Raw genomic sequence first — 13,721 nt, 5'->3', positions numbered from 1 at the left:
AACCCTAAACCCTAAACCCTAAACCCTAAACCCTAAACCCTAAACCCTAAACCCTAAACCCTAAACCCTAAACCCTAAATCAGCGATCAGCATCGGAACTTGCTACTGTACCCTGCCATCCACATACATTGTAAGGAAAGTAACGTGTGTTATCGGCTTACTAAGCTTTCTGTCGAATCCTCGAATAGGATATTCCTATCCTATGCTTTCTACTTTTAATCCGAATCGTTTACCGAGGAGTACACTTAATCCTCGGTTTAAGAACACGTATCTATCTACTCTAGTATCACCCAGTGCTGAAATAGAAAAAGAGCGTCTATTATATATTAGTCTAGTATTGAAAACTAAACTATCTCTAGGACCGCCAATCAATTTATATAAATCCAGCGAGTATAGTGATACCTTCTGTCTACCTAGGCAGGAGACTTAGCCTAGGCATTAACTTTTCCCTGGTTGTCATCTTCATTATCGTTAAGTTCAATGATACGGGGAGATAGGTGAACTATAGTAATAATGCTAGTTGGCTTCTTCTTCGGATATTCACGGGTTATATATCCTTATTCCTTACAGCTGAAGTATCGACCTTCTCTCATCAAGGTATCTCGTTCGGAATTTAAAAGTCTACCGGGGTTGGAACTTTCTTCGTGCTTTATACGAGGAGTATATATCGACTTTATAGTTGTTCCTGTTCCTATACTACTGCTAAGGATGGCTATAGCTCGCGTACGGGAAGTAGTCTTTGCCTCCTGCTAGAGGTTGATCTTATAAGATATACTCTGGTAGGTCTTAGAGAAAGATTCGAATGTCATAGTGTCATGGTTGACCGCCTATATTACCTAGCTTTAGAGTAGGTATGGCAGTTTCGAGTATAGATCACGCTTACGGTTCTCTTCAATCACGGTAGCCTCTTTAGTAAGCTGTATAAACTTAGTAAGGAAGTCGGTAAAGTTGTCCTTCGGTTTTATTATCAGTTTGTGGTATACGGTATAGGCTTTAGCGCGTCGATTCGGATTCGTAAAAACGGTCTTCAGGTAGACAATTATATCTTCAGCGTCTATATACGGGTTACTTAAGTCGGAACTTATTCGGGGTGCGATATATAGCTAAGCCTTCCCTTTACAACGGCTCTATATATAGAGCTTACGGTGCATAGGCAACGGGTAGTGATTAGCATTTACTTCGAGCTTCTATCGTATTACGGTCTCCCAGGTCTCGAATCGGACTTCCTTGCTATTATTGAGCATTGGAGTATCTGGTATCTTCGTAGTCTTCCGAGTAGTAACGGCTTCCACAATCGGTGTGCCGGAACTGCTCTGAGTTTGGAGGTTAACAAAACGGTAGGTAAGGTCACCTCTCTTACGGATTGCGATATCCCGGTGAGCGATAGCTTCGTCGCGCTCCTAACTAAGTGACTCGATGACAATGTCGGTCTCAATTTTTTCGGTGTGAAGGACAGTGACCTCGTCTTCGAGTTCGCGAATTCTCTCCTTCAGCTTCTGGTATTCTTTTGCGAGTTCATAGAATCGCTCCTTTGTTGGGGTCTTATACAATCGTTCACGCATAGAGGACCCTTCTTCAGCATCATTTTCTTCATCAAGTCTACCAGTACCAACTGGTCTCAGTGTCTCGGGACTCGGGGTATTCGGATCGTGAGCAGTCACATCCTACTCATTGCTATCTTCTTCATCAGGCACAACAACGGGTTGCTTGCCGCGGTTCGCGGGTGGGTTTCGTTTCGGTCCGACCATCTTGATTGGTCGGATTTCAGTTTAGGTTCGGTTCGAGTCTTGGCTATACGGTGCCAAGGAACGGAGAGTAGGGTAAAGCGTGACCGAGACCAATCAGGATGATGGTCTGTACAGTCGTACTGCTTTGTTAGAAATGAGAATGGTACTTAGTATTATGTTACCAGCCAATTCTTCAAAGTAAAGAGTGCATTAAACGAAAATACTAAGTACAAAGAAGGAAAAGAAGAAGAAGAGAGGAAACGTGTGCGACAGGACCTTTGTAGATCCTCGTCCTGTCTCTTCGTACAAACATGTCAAACATCTACAAGTCGGAAACATCTGGCAGAAAACTCTAAAGTCAGGGCGGCTAGTTACGGCAGAAAGTACGGTCCAGTCCCGATCGTCACACTCAATATACTTGTTTATTGAAGATATTCCACCACGGCCAGCTCCTGGGTGATCAAGGACTCGGTTGCAATTCCTATATATCATATAAGGTTTCTTATTGCGAATATCGGCTACCTAGTCGAATTTACCCCAGTATTCGGCGGAATATTTCCCATCCTACTTTACCTTCTTCTGCTTCCCAAAATGTGTATAGATCCACTAGGCTATAAAGTCGGTATTATCTTCTATTGTCTAAAGAACGTATTGTTTTATACGATCAGGACCAACCCGTTGTAGATTATCGGGGACGGGAGGGGGTAACGAAGGTCGCGCGAAATCGGAAGGAGGTAATAGACCTTGCCAACTCCCATGGGACTAAGAAAATTTTGGTCCCATTTCCTGGTCCCATCACTCCCATGGGACTAAACTAAGCCTATTTAAGTAATATAATTACCTAAATAGGCGAAGATCACCACTCTTGGCATGCCAAGATATTTTCATGGGAGTGGGTCCATGGGAGTTGGCAAGGTCTAGGAGGTAAGGAGCTTTGGCTCCCTGTAGGTTCAGGTGTCTGGAGCTGGGGAACCAATAGATCGTTAGTAAAGTCGAATGAGGTATTATCAAGCTGACTATCATCATCATAGAGAGATAACTATAAATCAGAGAAAAGCGAACGCTAAGACATAATGATTATATGTCCTTCTAATATAATTAAGTAAAAGATGAAGGAATTAAGGATATACTCTTTTTTTGCGACCGTAGGCCTTGAACAAATATACGATGGGACTCATTATAGATTTTGGTATCCTAGTCACTATGGATAGATGTATCACATCTATAGACCCACTTTAGTTCAATTTTATCGCTAATTGGCTATATGTTTATAGGTTATGAGGGTCACCCGCCGAGTTACCCGCAAAATATGAGGGTCACCCTTATAACCCGTAATGAAGTCTTAGTAGTTTTGAACTCTAGTTTGAACGGGGTTATAATCTTTGATTACTATTTGGAGCTATATTTTATATACTCTAAGGGTTTCTAATAAACCTAAATAAAAGATCTTATAATTAATATTAGAGTAAGACAAAATTTAGTAGGAGATTCACAATTAAAGGTGGAAAGATAAAATGGTAGAATTCAGCTAAAGTATAGACTCTATACTTGTAGGTGAAATATATATTTCTCTTATAACATATATAGACTACTAAAATGTCCTTCCACTATAACCTAAACCTAGATTCTAGTGTTTTTATTCCTTAAAACTAGCATAAGGTATACTATAAATAAGATATATATAATGATTTCCTAAATTTACATATGGTTAGGAAGAGTTGTTGTGAGTAAAGAGAAGGGTGAACAAAATAACAGTAAATAACAGTAATTTATCAAATGAATCATCCATTTTGTGCAGCTCAATTAGGAAATAATTATGTATTTGCGGGTGACGCGGGTCGGTGAGGGTAAGTCTTGGCGGAGCAATGCGGGTTGAGGGTCGGCTCCCAATTCCCTCTGAGAGAACCGACCCGCATGCGGGTCGGTTTTCAATTCCAGTTTGAGGGACTCGGTGCGGGTGAGGACGAGGTCTATGTAGGAGCTTTTACCCTCTTAAGGTGAAAAGGAAATACAATAAGATACAGGTAAGAAATGCACAATTTATGTAGATACGACTCTTCCTATGTTTGCACTGTTTAGTAACCCGCATGGGTAACCCGCAAACCCGCGCGGGTTACCTAAGCTAACCCGAAACCCATTGCGGGTTATGAAAGTCGACCCGAAACCCGACCCATTTGCGGGTTGGGTTTTTTCGGGTTTGCGGGTTTGCGGGTTTTGGCGCAGTCTACTACCGATCCAGTTGAAAAACTTCCACCTCCCACTACAAAATAAATAAAATAGATAAAAATAAGCGGGTTTCACATTCGGATTAAGGTATAGTGCTAGTATATATTAAAAATATAATAACTATAAATATTATCATATAGAGGTTCCAGTATGTGCCTGTATTCGGCTAATAGACGTCATATCGGTTCAAATTCCCTACTGCCTACGAGATCGATAAGACTAGGGCACGTTTTATCAACATCAACGCCTCTGAAGATTTGGAGAGTGAGGCTGAGAATGGGTCTGAAGATGAGACATATTTGTCGGGTGGTTTTTCCAACATAAATTTATCTGAAACACCAAATGGACCCCACCAAAGTGAAGTCACCTTCGATGATTCTACGGAACAAATTACCTTTCAACTTGATAGCCAAGAGCCTTTTAATGAGCGGCGCATCCTCTTCGCTATATCAGACTGTGTCTGTGGTAAAGTATCCAGTGTGAGGAACTACCTAGAACAAACATCCGAAAAATCGATATTTCTTCACGGGAAAGATCACAACGGAGATAATTGTCTCATCATGGCTTCTCGAGAGGAAAATCCGGTCATGGTTTCTCTTCTCCTCGATTTTGGCGCTGAAATAAACGCGGCGAACAAGAGCGGAAGGACCGCACTCATGGAGGCATCCCTTTGGGGTAGACTGGAAAGTGCAACGATACTTCTTTCTCGGGGCGCAGATCGAGATTTGTATGACAAGAAAAGTCAACGAGCTCTCGATCTTACCCATCCAACTCACCGAAACCGCAAAGAGAGGCACACGGTTGCAGGTGGGATCTGGGGTGATCCGTCCAAAGACCCAATTTACAAGGAGGCTGTTCTCAACCGAGATTCTGATCGGCGTGAGATTGCAAGGGTTCTCCGTGGGGGAGAAGTGCGTACCAGGGCCGATTTGCAGCTACAAGAATCTGAGACGACCTATCACTCGTTCAGAAGATCCCTGGATGGTAAGTCAGTCACTCATTATGGTCCGATTCGACAGTACCCCATATCTAGCTCTGTCAAAACAGTTGCCGTCCTGGAAAGGGGCCGGCTTTTTCCTTCTATAGCGGCGATGAGTGGCTGGGGGCATTCGGAATGGCCTTCAACCAGAGTGAGTGGCAGAAATTGGACCGCAATGGTCCTAAAATTAGCTGCTATTGTTGGCCATACTTTGTTTGTCCATGCTGCGAAAGACCAAGGAATTCAAGGACAGTTCCAAGCATCCCATGCCGAGAAGCAGTTGATCGCCTATTTCCTTGACCGGCATGTTTTTCTACGACAGGATAAGACCCTAAACCCGCAATTCGACGAAGAAATCGAGAGTCAAAAATCGGAGATCTCGGAAATGGCCTCCCGATTTCCTAGCATCCGTCAAATGTATCGCCTTCAAGAAGATAGGAAGAAACTGGTATTTGAGCTATTTGACAAAGATGATAAGTTACTCGGGGATGAATATGATGAGGAACTGGTGAAGGGCTTGAAATCAAAAGTTGCATCCCTTGATGAGGAAATTGCTGTCCTCAAACATCGTCCCGAAACAAGGCAAATGAGGGCTCGAGAGCGTCAGATACGGCTGATTGAACGTCAAAAAACGCTTCAAGAGCGCCTTAACCGCATGTCAGCAAAAGAGCCAGTAAGAACATTACGACGGGCAACTATACTGATAAGCGCACCTACGCATGAGGTTTGTGAGGACTGCTTGTTGTTTAAGAATAAGGTCAACAACTTCTTCGGTCTACAGATCGAGTTGCGTGAGTGTACAACGTGAAGCTTGTTGGTGGGCTTCTGACTTTGGGTTTTTCTTTGTCTGTGATCATCTTTCGTAGGCCCCTATCCGAAGCCGCTTTAAACTGTATTTGGCCGAGGCGGATATAATCATTCTCTACATCTGCGACCCGTGTCCACTTAAATGTCTACTAGTGGCTCCACAAATCTACCTTACTGCGTTCCAAGAGCGGTTCGATAAAGACGTGTATGAAAGATGGGCAAACCAGTTGAGACTCAGTAGCTTCGAGTGAGACAGTCTTGGTGCCACATTGGGCATAGGATTCTAGCAATTCTTGGGGATGTGGCAGCATACAGATGGTCGTAAGATGAGTATGGAGGGCACGCAGGTGAAAGCGTATCAAAGCTTCGTGTAATATACAATAGCGTACGTATTGCACTGGTCCTGGTATTACTTCACTCTTCATGCTGCAATCTGTTTGATGCCTGATCTCTGAGGCAATAATGTTTGCCTTAGGCACCACATGGGATTGTATTACTCTTCCATGAATAACTTACTAAGCACGGGGTGAATGCTTTCCATCTGATCACCGTCTTTCATACTGGACGTGCCTTTCCTCTCACAACTCTCATGGTCAGGCGTGAAATCATTCAAATCCGATGGGCTTATCGAATCTTCCGACAGAATTGGTACAAGCCATTGCGGAGCTTTTGAGCGAAAAAGATGTTTCGGTGTTCGCTCAGCTGAATCGCCAATTTTTCGATATCTTAATCGACTACCTTTACGCTCGCAATGCAACGAGATCCAATGCCTCAGCCTTACTATGGGCAGCAGACAAAGGCTATGAGTCAACCGCCCGACAAGCGCTCGCCAATGGAGCCAAGCCCTCAGCAACGAACCGCAAGGGCGACACTTCTCTCCACCTAGCCACAAACGCAGGAAATCTAAGCATGGCTCGATTCCTACTAAATACCGGAGTGGATGTCAATCAGCAGAACAAATATTCGGAAATCCCGCTCAGTGCACCAGCCAGAGATGGCAACAAAGAACTGGTAAAATTACTTCTTAATCAACCAGGGATCGACCCTGATGTGTTGGGCCGTGCCCGAATTCGCCCCCCAAGGCTCCAGGGACAGACTCCATTATCATATGCTGCCATGAATAGTCACGTTGACGTTCTGAAGATTCTTCTTGCTACAAACCGGGTGAATATCGAGTCGAAGGATTCGCGTGGCTGGACGCCGCTGGCATACGCAGCAGCGCATGGACAGGCTAAGGTGATGGAGGTTTTGATCAACGTGCCAGGGATTCAGCTCGAATCGAGAGCACAATGGGGCATAACACCATTAATGCTGGCTGTGATTCATGGCCACGAGGCTGTAGCCAGGATTCTCATCGAACAGGAATCCGTCAAAGGCGATGCTAAATGCGACGGCGAATCTACAGCTCTTTGGTTTGCGGTTGTGCATGGTCACTCAAATATTGCCAAGCTGCTCTTGGAAAAAGGATGCAACCCTCATTATCCCTACCAAATGGGCAATACACCGTTTTCGATAGCTATCACGAATGGACAGGAGGAGATTGTGAAATGGATGCAACAGGCAGGCCACCAGCCAAGGGTTCCGCTTGATCCCGTGGAACGGAGGAAACAAATGATAGCAAATTTAAAGGCTATAAGTAAAATTACAATTCGACGGCGTCCCGAGTGATACTGTCGGATTTCTTAGTCTCTAGTTCTTAACTTCTTCAACCATCAATCCAATCTCTCATTGCATAATGCACTTAGACGTCCACACCACTCCTAATAGATACCAATTCAAACTATCCTAGCGGAGTTGCTTCCCTATTCAATCTCTTACGCACAAATCACAAGCTACTTTCGAACCTCCGTCTATCCCAACCACTCGGCTAATACAGGACTTCCATCAAAGAATGAGGCCCATTTTTTACCACCCCATTCCTGCAGAGAATACCAGTATGCCACAGCAAAGTAGGCGTAGGTTTGCGCATTCATTGTAGCCATAAAGCTATCCACCGGTGTTCCATCTTCGGTATGGAATCCCCCACCTGCAAGCTGGAGAACCTCGACTAGTGCATCTAATATAGATTAGTAACTATGTGCATATGGAAACACTAGCGGGGGCCTAAGTTGGACTCACAGGTCACATCTCCCACCATGTCTCTCTGGCCATTCTCATCTAAACGCCATGCCGTGACGAGATGGGCCAACTCGTGTAACATCATGGCACTTTCTGGCATAACATCCTCGAGAAGAAAGTCGTCATTTTCGGGATTTGTGGGGTCAATATAGGAGATTCTATCAAGCGAGGCCCTCCAGGGCGTGTCATCCGTCAAAAGTTTAGGGCATAGTATGACTCCATCTGGGAAGGAAGAGATAGCCACAGTGTCTCCAGTTTTGTAGATCTCCGTGATCTCCGTATTACCCGGCACTGTAGCAGCTGTAACCGTCGACCTCCCTACTTTGTAATTGCAGATGTTTCCCGGTAACGACTTTGGCAGGAACACATAACCCATATGTTGCTCGACCCAGTAAGGCTCCGTGAAACCTACGTTCTCGAAGTCTTCGTAGATATCTAGAATTGTCGGGATGAACTCGTCCTCCTCGTCATCATCTTCCTCGAGAACGATCCTCTTCCCTGCGCGATCCTTTGCCTCAGCATTCCAAGGGAACCGATTGCCGAAATTGCCGTTACAGAAAAGCTAAGGTCTATCCGTACTGGGACGGTCATAGTTTCCAGTTATTAAAAAGGAATATAACCGATTTGTGGTGGCTGTGGCTATTAATATTCACTCTTTTTTTGTTCTCGACTTGGTAAGATATAAGTTAGGTTATACACACAGCGGAAAGAGTCCCATGCCTCCAAACTCCCAGCCTCTATCTCTTTAGTATCATAATCATATTCGATTCTAAAATAAGTAGTTAGAAGCTTTTACGCTATAATATCATCCTGATAGTTATCGGCAGCATCTTTCATTGCCCGGGCGAGGATTTTGGCTTCTCTAATAAATAGCTCCAACTTCGTTGAATAGGCTGCGCAGTTTCCCGTTTCTGTCAATGCAGTCGAAACCTGGAAAAGGTTTGACACCGAGGGATCATTATCCACCGCGAGCACAAAGCAAGCAGTCACGAAGAGCGAAAGCAATAAGCTAATCGAAAGACGGACCATCGTGAGAGGTCCTAGGAAGAAATGTAACAAAATGCACTAATTACTCTACAGTACTGGATAATTTGCCTATCATATAAGAGACCACTCAGCCTCGATACAACTAGTCCAGCTTATTACAGGGTAGGGTTACATCGAATCTTTCTCTTCTTTATCCTATTTCACTCGATATTCCATATTTCATATGTAATATACCTAAGTAGACTTCGGCACGACCCACTATAACCCGGACCCAACCCAACCCAACCCAACCCAAAATGGGTTTTGGGTCCATTGCCTCGACCCAACGATGGGTTTTGGGTTATAGGTAATAACCTAAAACCCATTGGGTAACCCATTAGGGCCCCAATATAGAGCAAACTAGCCAAACAGCCTTCTAGAGTGGAGCTGTATAATTAATGCACTTTTTGCTTATAATATTGAGTATTTTGTTTACAGACAGGTCTTCCAGAATAAATTAGAATAAATTGGATGATTGTATCTAGGCCTTGACAAGTCCCGCAGCACCAAGGCAATTTTGGTGCTGCGATATGGTGCTGCGAGGTGCTGCGGGACTAAGCCAATTTTGGTGCTATTGTATGGTGCTGCGGCACTAAGTGCTGCAGCACCGTTACAGCACCAGTTTTAGTGCTGCGCTAGCATAATTCTGCCAAGGATTACCCAAAATGGATGGATAAAATGCTGACTTATTTTGATAAATTACTGTTTTTTACTCATATATTGGCATTGGGAGGCAGTTATGGTCAATCACTGCTAATATTCGTATTGTTACGATCTGGAAGAGGTGCGAAGGAGGATTCTGCCATTAGATTCCGACTTCGATGGATGTTTGCATAGTTTGTTTGTTGTTCGACCAGGACCCCACAAAGGTCCTGTGAGACTTGTTTCCTCTCTTCCTCTTTTCTTCCTTTCTCTGTACTTAGTATTTTCGCTTAATGCACTCTTTACTTTGAAGAATTGGCTGGTAACACCATGTTTTTTTTGCGTCCTTCTTGGTATCAATGACAACAAGCGGAGCACCAAGTTGATAAGCGCCCTAATTTCATTTTCTATAGGAAGTTCCACGCGTTATAACCTCAATGCAATTATATAAGTAGACTGACTAGGGTGAAAGAGAGAAAAGGAAAAGAGGCGGAGCTATCTCACAAACGGAGTCATTCGACTCCGTATCCTAACAAAATCCTAGGTCGCAACTAGACTGCGACATTGACCATGGACGGGCACCACCTTATGCGCCCACGGTATATGCATCCGAGAGTCTCTGTAGATCGTGGAGGGTTAGGTGGAGGGTCCAAGGCCATGGACACCCGGAGGGTCACTGCCAGGTCCACTCCTAGTTCCCATGACGCCATATCAACGAACAATACCCACTGCGAAGTAACATTTCGTTAACTGGCGCCGCCGGGGTCGCATAGATAGCGCCCATCCGCCAGATCCTGGATGGTCTCAGGTAGACTGTAAGAGGTTGATTGAACTTTGATTGATTATTTGATTGCTCGCTTGTGTGCACCACTCGCGTGTGAAATATGTTACTTGATTCACTACATATTTTATAGCTTAATGTCGTTCAAATTTAATATTTTTGGACTCAAACCCTAAGACATAGTTCAGGAATGCCCTATCCCATCCCAATAATTTGAACACGTCACTTTCACTCATACCCCCTCACACACCTAATTCTCCCTCAAAGTCAACCTGCACATTAAAGGAGGCTTTTCCCACGCAGTATACGCCGTCTGATTATACCAAGCTAAAGACTCCTCGCAGAGCGCGATATCAAAGCTGCACAGGAGGCGGGTGAGAATTAAGCGCATCTCAATATAGGCCACGTTTCGGCCAATACAGTTGCGTGGGCCCGCCGAAAATGGCTGGACAACATCCCGTTTGTCGAGGAAGAAGGGTGAAGCTGGATCAGTTCTCGCCTCTGGCAGCCATCGCTCCGGAAGGAACTGCTCCGGGGTGTGGAAATTCACTGGTGACCAGGAGGCGCCTAGTGGGTGAACTGAGACTTTTGTCTGGATTTAATATAGAGAATCAGTTTCGTGTAATGAGGGCAAGACAAAATACCCGCAGTCTTAAGAGGGAGGGAACCTACGCCTGGTGGAATTTCATGTCCCGCGATCGACATCGACTCGAGGGTCACGCGTTGCAGTCCTGTTGGGACAGGTGGATAGAGTCGGAATGCTTCCTGGACACAAGCCCACATGTAGGGATAAGGGTGGTTGGCGCTGGCGGAGGTAGGGTTGATGTCTGATTCGGTTTGCGCCACGGAGCGCACCTCGGTGACGACTTTCCTAAGTGTCTCTGGGTTCCGGAGGAGGAAATAGGTGACACCTGCGAGGAGGGTGGCAGTTGTCTCACTGCCGGCGACAATAAGAATGTTCGCATTAGCGACAAGCTCATCGTCGGTCAGACCATCCTTGTCACCGCGATTGCGTGTCATTGAATCCATAAAATCGCCGCGGTTGTAGGCCGAGGTGTTTGCTAGGCGTTTCATCACTGCAGCACGGGTGTGTGCGTTCTGCTGTCTCTGGGCTTCTAGAAGCCGTTGCGGTATCATGAGCGAGATAAAGCTGAAGAGGATAGGGTAATCGTCGCGCATCTTGACGAAGGGAAAGAGCTTGATCGACTCGAAGATAGTCTTTACTGTGTCGTGGTACTCGGAGCTTGCCAAACCCCCGAACGGCTCCCCGAAGGCCAGATCGCCGACGATGTCGAAGGTCGTCAATTCGTACCATTTGCTCATGTCTGTTGATGCCTGAGATTGCGCCACGTCTTTCAGTCGGGCGAGTAGTTGGTCCACATAGTTGTCGATGTACGGTTCCTGTGTCTGCAGTCCTTTGGAAGAGAATGCATGCGAAAGCGACTTACGGTAGCGGCTGTGGTCAACATCATTGGAGCTGACGATGTCTAGCGGGTTGCTGGCCGAATTTTTCACTTTCGGCAACTGGCCATGCTTGTTGTTGTGACCGTAGATATCCTTCCACGCTTCAGGGTCAATGAACGAGACTTCGTCCCGTCCGAAGCGCACGATAGGGCCGTACTTGAGATGAAACCGGGGGATGTCGAGGTCGACTAGGCCCCGAATGGCAGATATGTGCCGGAGAACGGGGAAGGCAATCCACCATTTCGGGCCTGGGATCCGTCGTAGTGGATGGAAATATACTGCGTGTATGATGCTGTAGAAATAGTAAATACAGCAGAAGGCAAGCGCCGCTTGCACCGTCAGACTGACCGGCATCCCGATTGAGTAGACGTCGTCGTGAAGTGGGAATTGGGATAAATTCAGAAGGAGATTCTCCGAATTGTTCTCCAAGTTTTGATGGTAGTATGTCGTCTCTTCTATCGGTTGCTCGAATGGTAGTGGTGTACTGTACTATACAAGTGTACACGTTACATTGACTGTTGTTCTTGCGTGCACCCTTGCCGAGGATTCCTGACCTCTCACATTCCAGACAACTGTGAACCCCCTTATTAGCTTGTGGCAGTCTGTGGCTGATTTGGATTGAATATCAGTGTTTCCAAGAAGTCATTGAGAGAGGAAGAGAGTTGGGCCGGAATGAAGTGATCATGGGACAGGTTAAGCAAAAGAGGTCCGCATGCATTCTGTCTTAAGGCACCGAGGGAAACTATGACGGTCTTGTTCAATACAACCAATGACTAGAGATTATATTTACCCGTTCACACATACTATACTCTAACTATGACCGAAACTCGGAGTAATCACAATGTGGATGAAATTATCCGTGAGACTTTACGGGACTAGATGGCGAAAGCTAGGGGGTGTACCTATCGTTTGCTCGTCTGTCAACTGGACGCTCCCTTCGGTATACCATCCCCGGGCTTAGTGACCGAAGCGCTCTGTCCCTGCTCGCGAAAGCAAATCAGCAAATTGTGCCACGTAATGTTGCATCGGTGGCGGCGAGGCACCCTACCATTTCATGGAGGGGGAATCGCTTTATCCAGCTCCTGCTTGGAAGTAACTGCAAATGACAATAAGGAGGCAACCGGCAGGTCGTTCCACCGCTACGAAACACTCAGGCTATTTGCCGTGGCAACGTGGATGCCCTTTCCGGACAAATATGGTCATCAAATACGCCGCGTTCCAGCTGAGGGCAATTCCCTTCCCATGCGGATGCGGGAACGGTGTGATTGGCACTATGTTCTCGAGACCGGCGCATATCCTCCTGTCGCAAGGTTGACGTTCAAAGGCAGCCCTTGGGGCCGCGCGTTATTTTTAGGCAACGAGGTAAAGAAGGGTGGATCGGTCTCGAACCCTTTCGCAGATGCACGCATGAGGCCAGGATGGCATCGAAGAAGCGATTTGCGCCAAGATCGAGGTTGGACTTAGCGCCTCGGTCATCGCTTGCGACAGTCTGCCTGGCTGCTTACCAGGTGGAATGAAAACAGCACAGTTATGTCGTGCCCTGGAACCCTGGCACCGTGCGCATCAGTTCCCCGTCAGCCCAAGCTACAAACATGCCTCCACCAATCATCTGGTTGAGGTCCGGGTTCTCAGCTGGCAGGTTGGGTGTGTGGAATGCTAGCCGGCAGACCCTACTGTAGATCGGCCCCACTGTAGACCCGTCCAGGGGCGGAACGGATCGCGACCCGCGCCGTCCAGAACGCCCGGCCCGTGCTGACGATCATGTCGAATGTTTCTGGTAAGCTGGTGGTGGTGCTGTTGCTCTTCACTTCTGGAATCCCAAACTTGATGGTGCCTATCGCGTCACCGTTCCTCGGTTAGTAGATTCGAGCACCTTGCTACTCTATCAGCCTCGATCCTCGGAAGCAGACGAGCAAAGCAGCTACGACAACTCGTTAGGCGAGACTGTCTG

The 13,721-nt window shown here is 46.2% G+C and overlaps 4 protein-coding genes across 4 annotated transcripts; 2 read left to right on the top strand and 2 right to left on the bottom strand.

The window, feature by feature from the left end:
* Positions 1-4,513: 4,513 nt before the first annotated feature.
* N7455_009147 (ankyrin repeat domain-containing protein) lies at positions 4,514-5,990 on the top strand (the record flags this gene model as incomplete). The annotated part of the gene is made up of 6 exons (XM_065606089.1): positions 4,514-4,864; positions 4,924-4,937; positions 5,001-5,083; positions 5,124-5,605; positions 5,684-5,723; positions 5,893-5,990. The coding sequence occupies 6 exons, from the start codon at positions 4,514-4,516 to the stop codon at positions 5,988-5,990; spliced, it is 1,068 nt and encodes a 355-aa protein (XP_065461038.1).
* Positions 5,991-6,357: 367 nt separating this feature from the next.
* On the top strand, positions 6,358-7,407 carry N7455_009146 (uncharacterized protein; the record flags this gene model as incomplete). The annotated part of the gene is made up of 1 exon (XM_065606088.1): positions 6,358-7,407. One exon carries the CDS (start codon positions 6,358-6,360, stop codon positions 7,405-7,407), a length of 1,050 nt encoding a protein of 349 aa, XP_065461037.1.
* Positions 7,408-7,589: 182 nt separating this feature from the next.
* Positions 7,590-8,419, bottom strand: N7455_009145 (uncharacterized protein; the record flags this gene model as incomplete). Its single annotated transcript, XM_040962550.2, has 2 exons — positions 7,590-7,795; positions 7,858-8,419. Coding segments are annotated over 2 exons (768 nt in total), but the record flags the coding sequence as incomplete, so codon positions are not given.
* A 2,137-nt stretch (positions 8,420-10,556) lies between these two features.
* Positions 10,557-12,124, bottom strand: N7455_009144 (cytochrome P450; the record flags this gene model as incomplete). The annotated part of the gene is made up of 2 exons (XM_040958810.2): positions 10,557-10,898; positions 10,979-12,124. 2 exons carry the CDS (start codon positions 12,122-12,124, stop codon positions 10,557-10,559), a joined length of 1,488 nt encoding a protein of 495 aa, XP_040810799.2.
* Positions 12,125-13,721: the final 1,597 nt, after the last annotated feature.

Source organism: Penicillium solitum (assembly GCF_028829755.1).
Source record: "Penicillium solitum strain IBT 25940 chromosome Unknown utg000005l_segment0_segment0, whole genome shotgun sequence".
NCBI lineage: Eukaryota > Fungi > Ascomycota > Eurotiomycetes > Eurotiales > Aspergillaceae > Penicillium > Penicillium solitum.
This window is presented reverse-complemented; position numbering and strand designations above follow the sequence as displayed.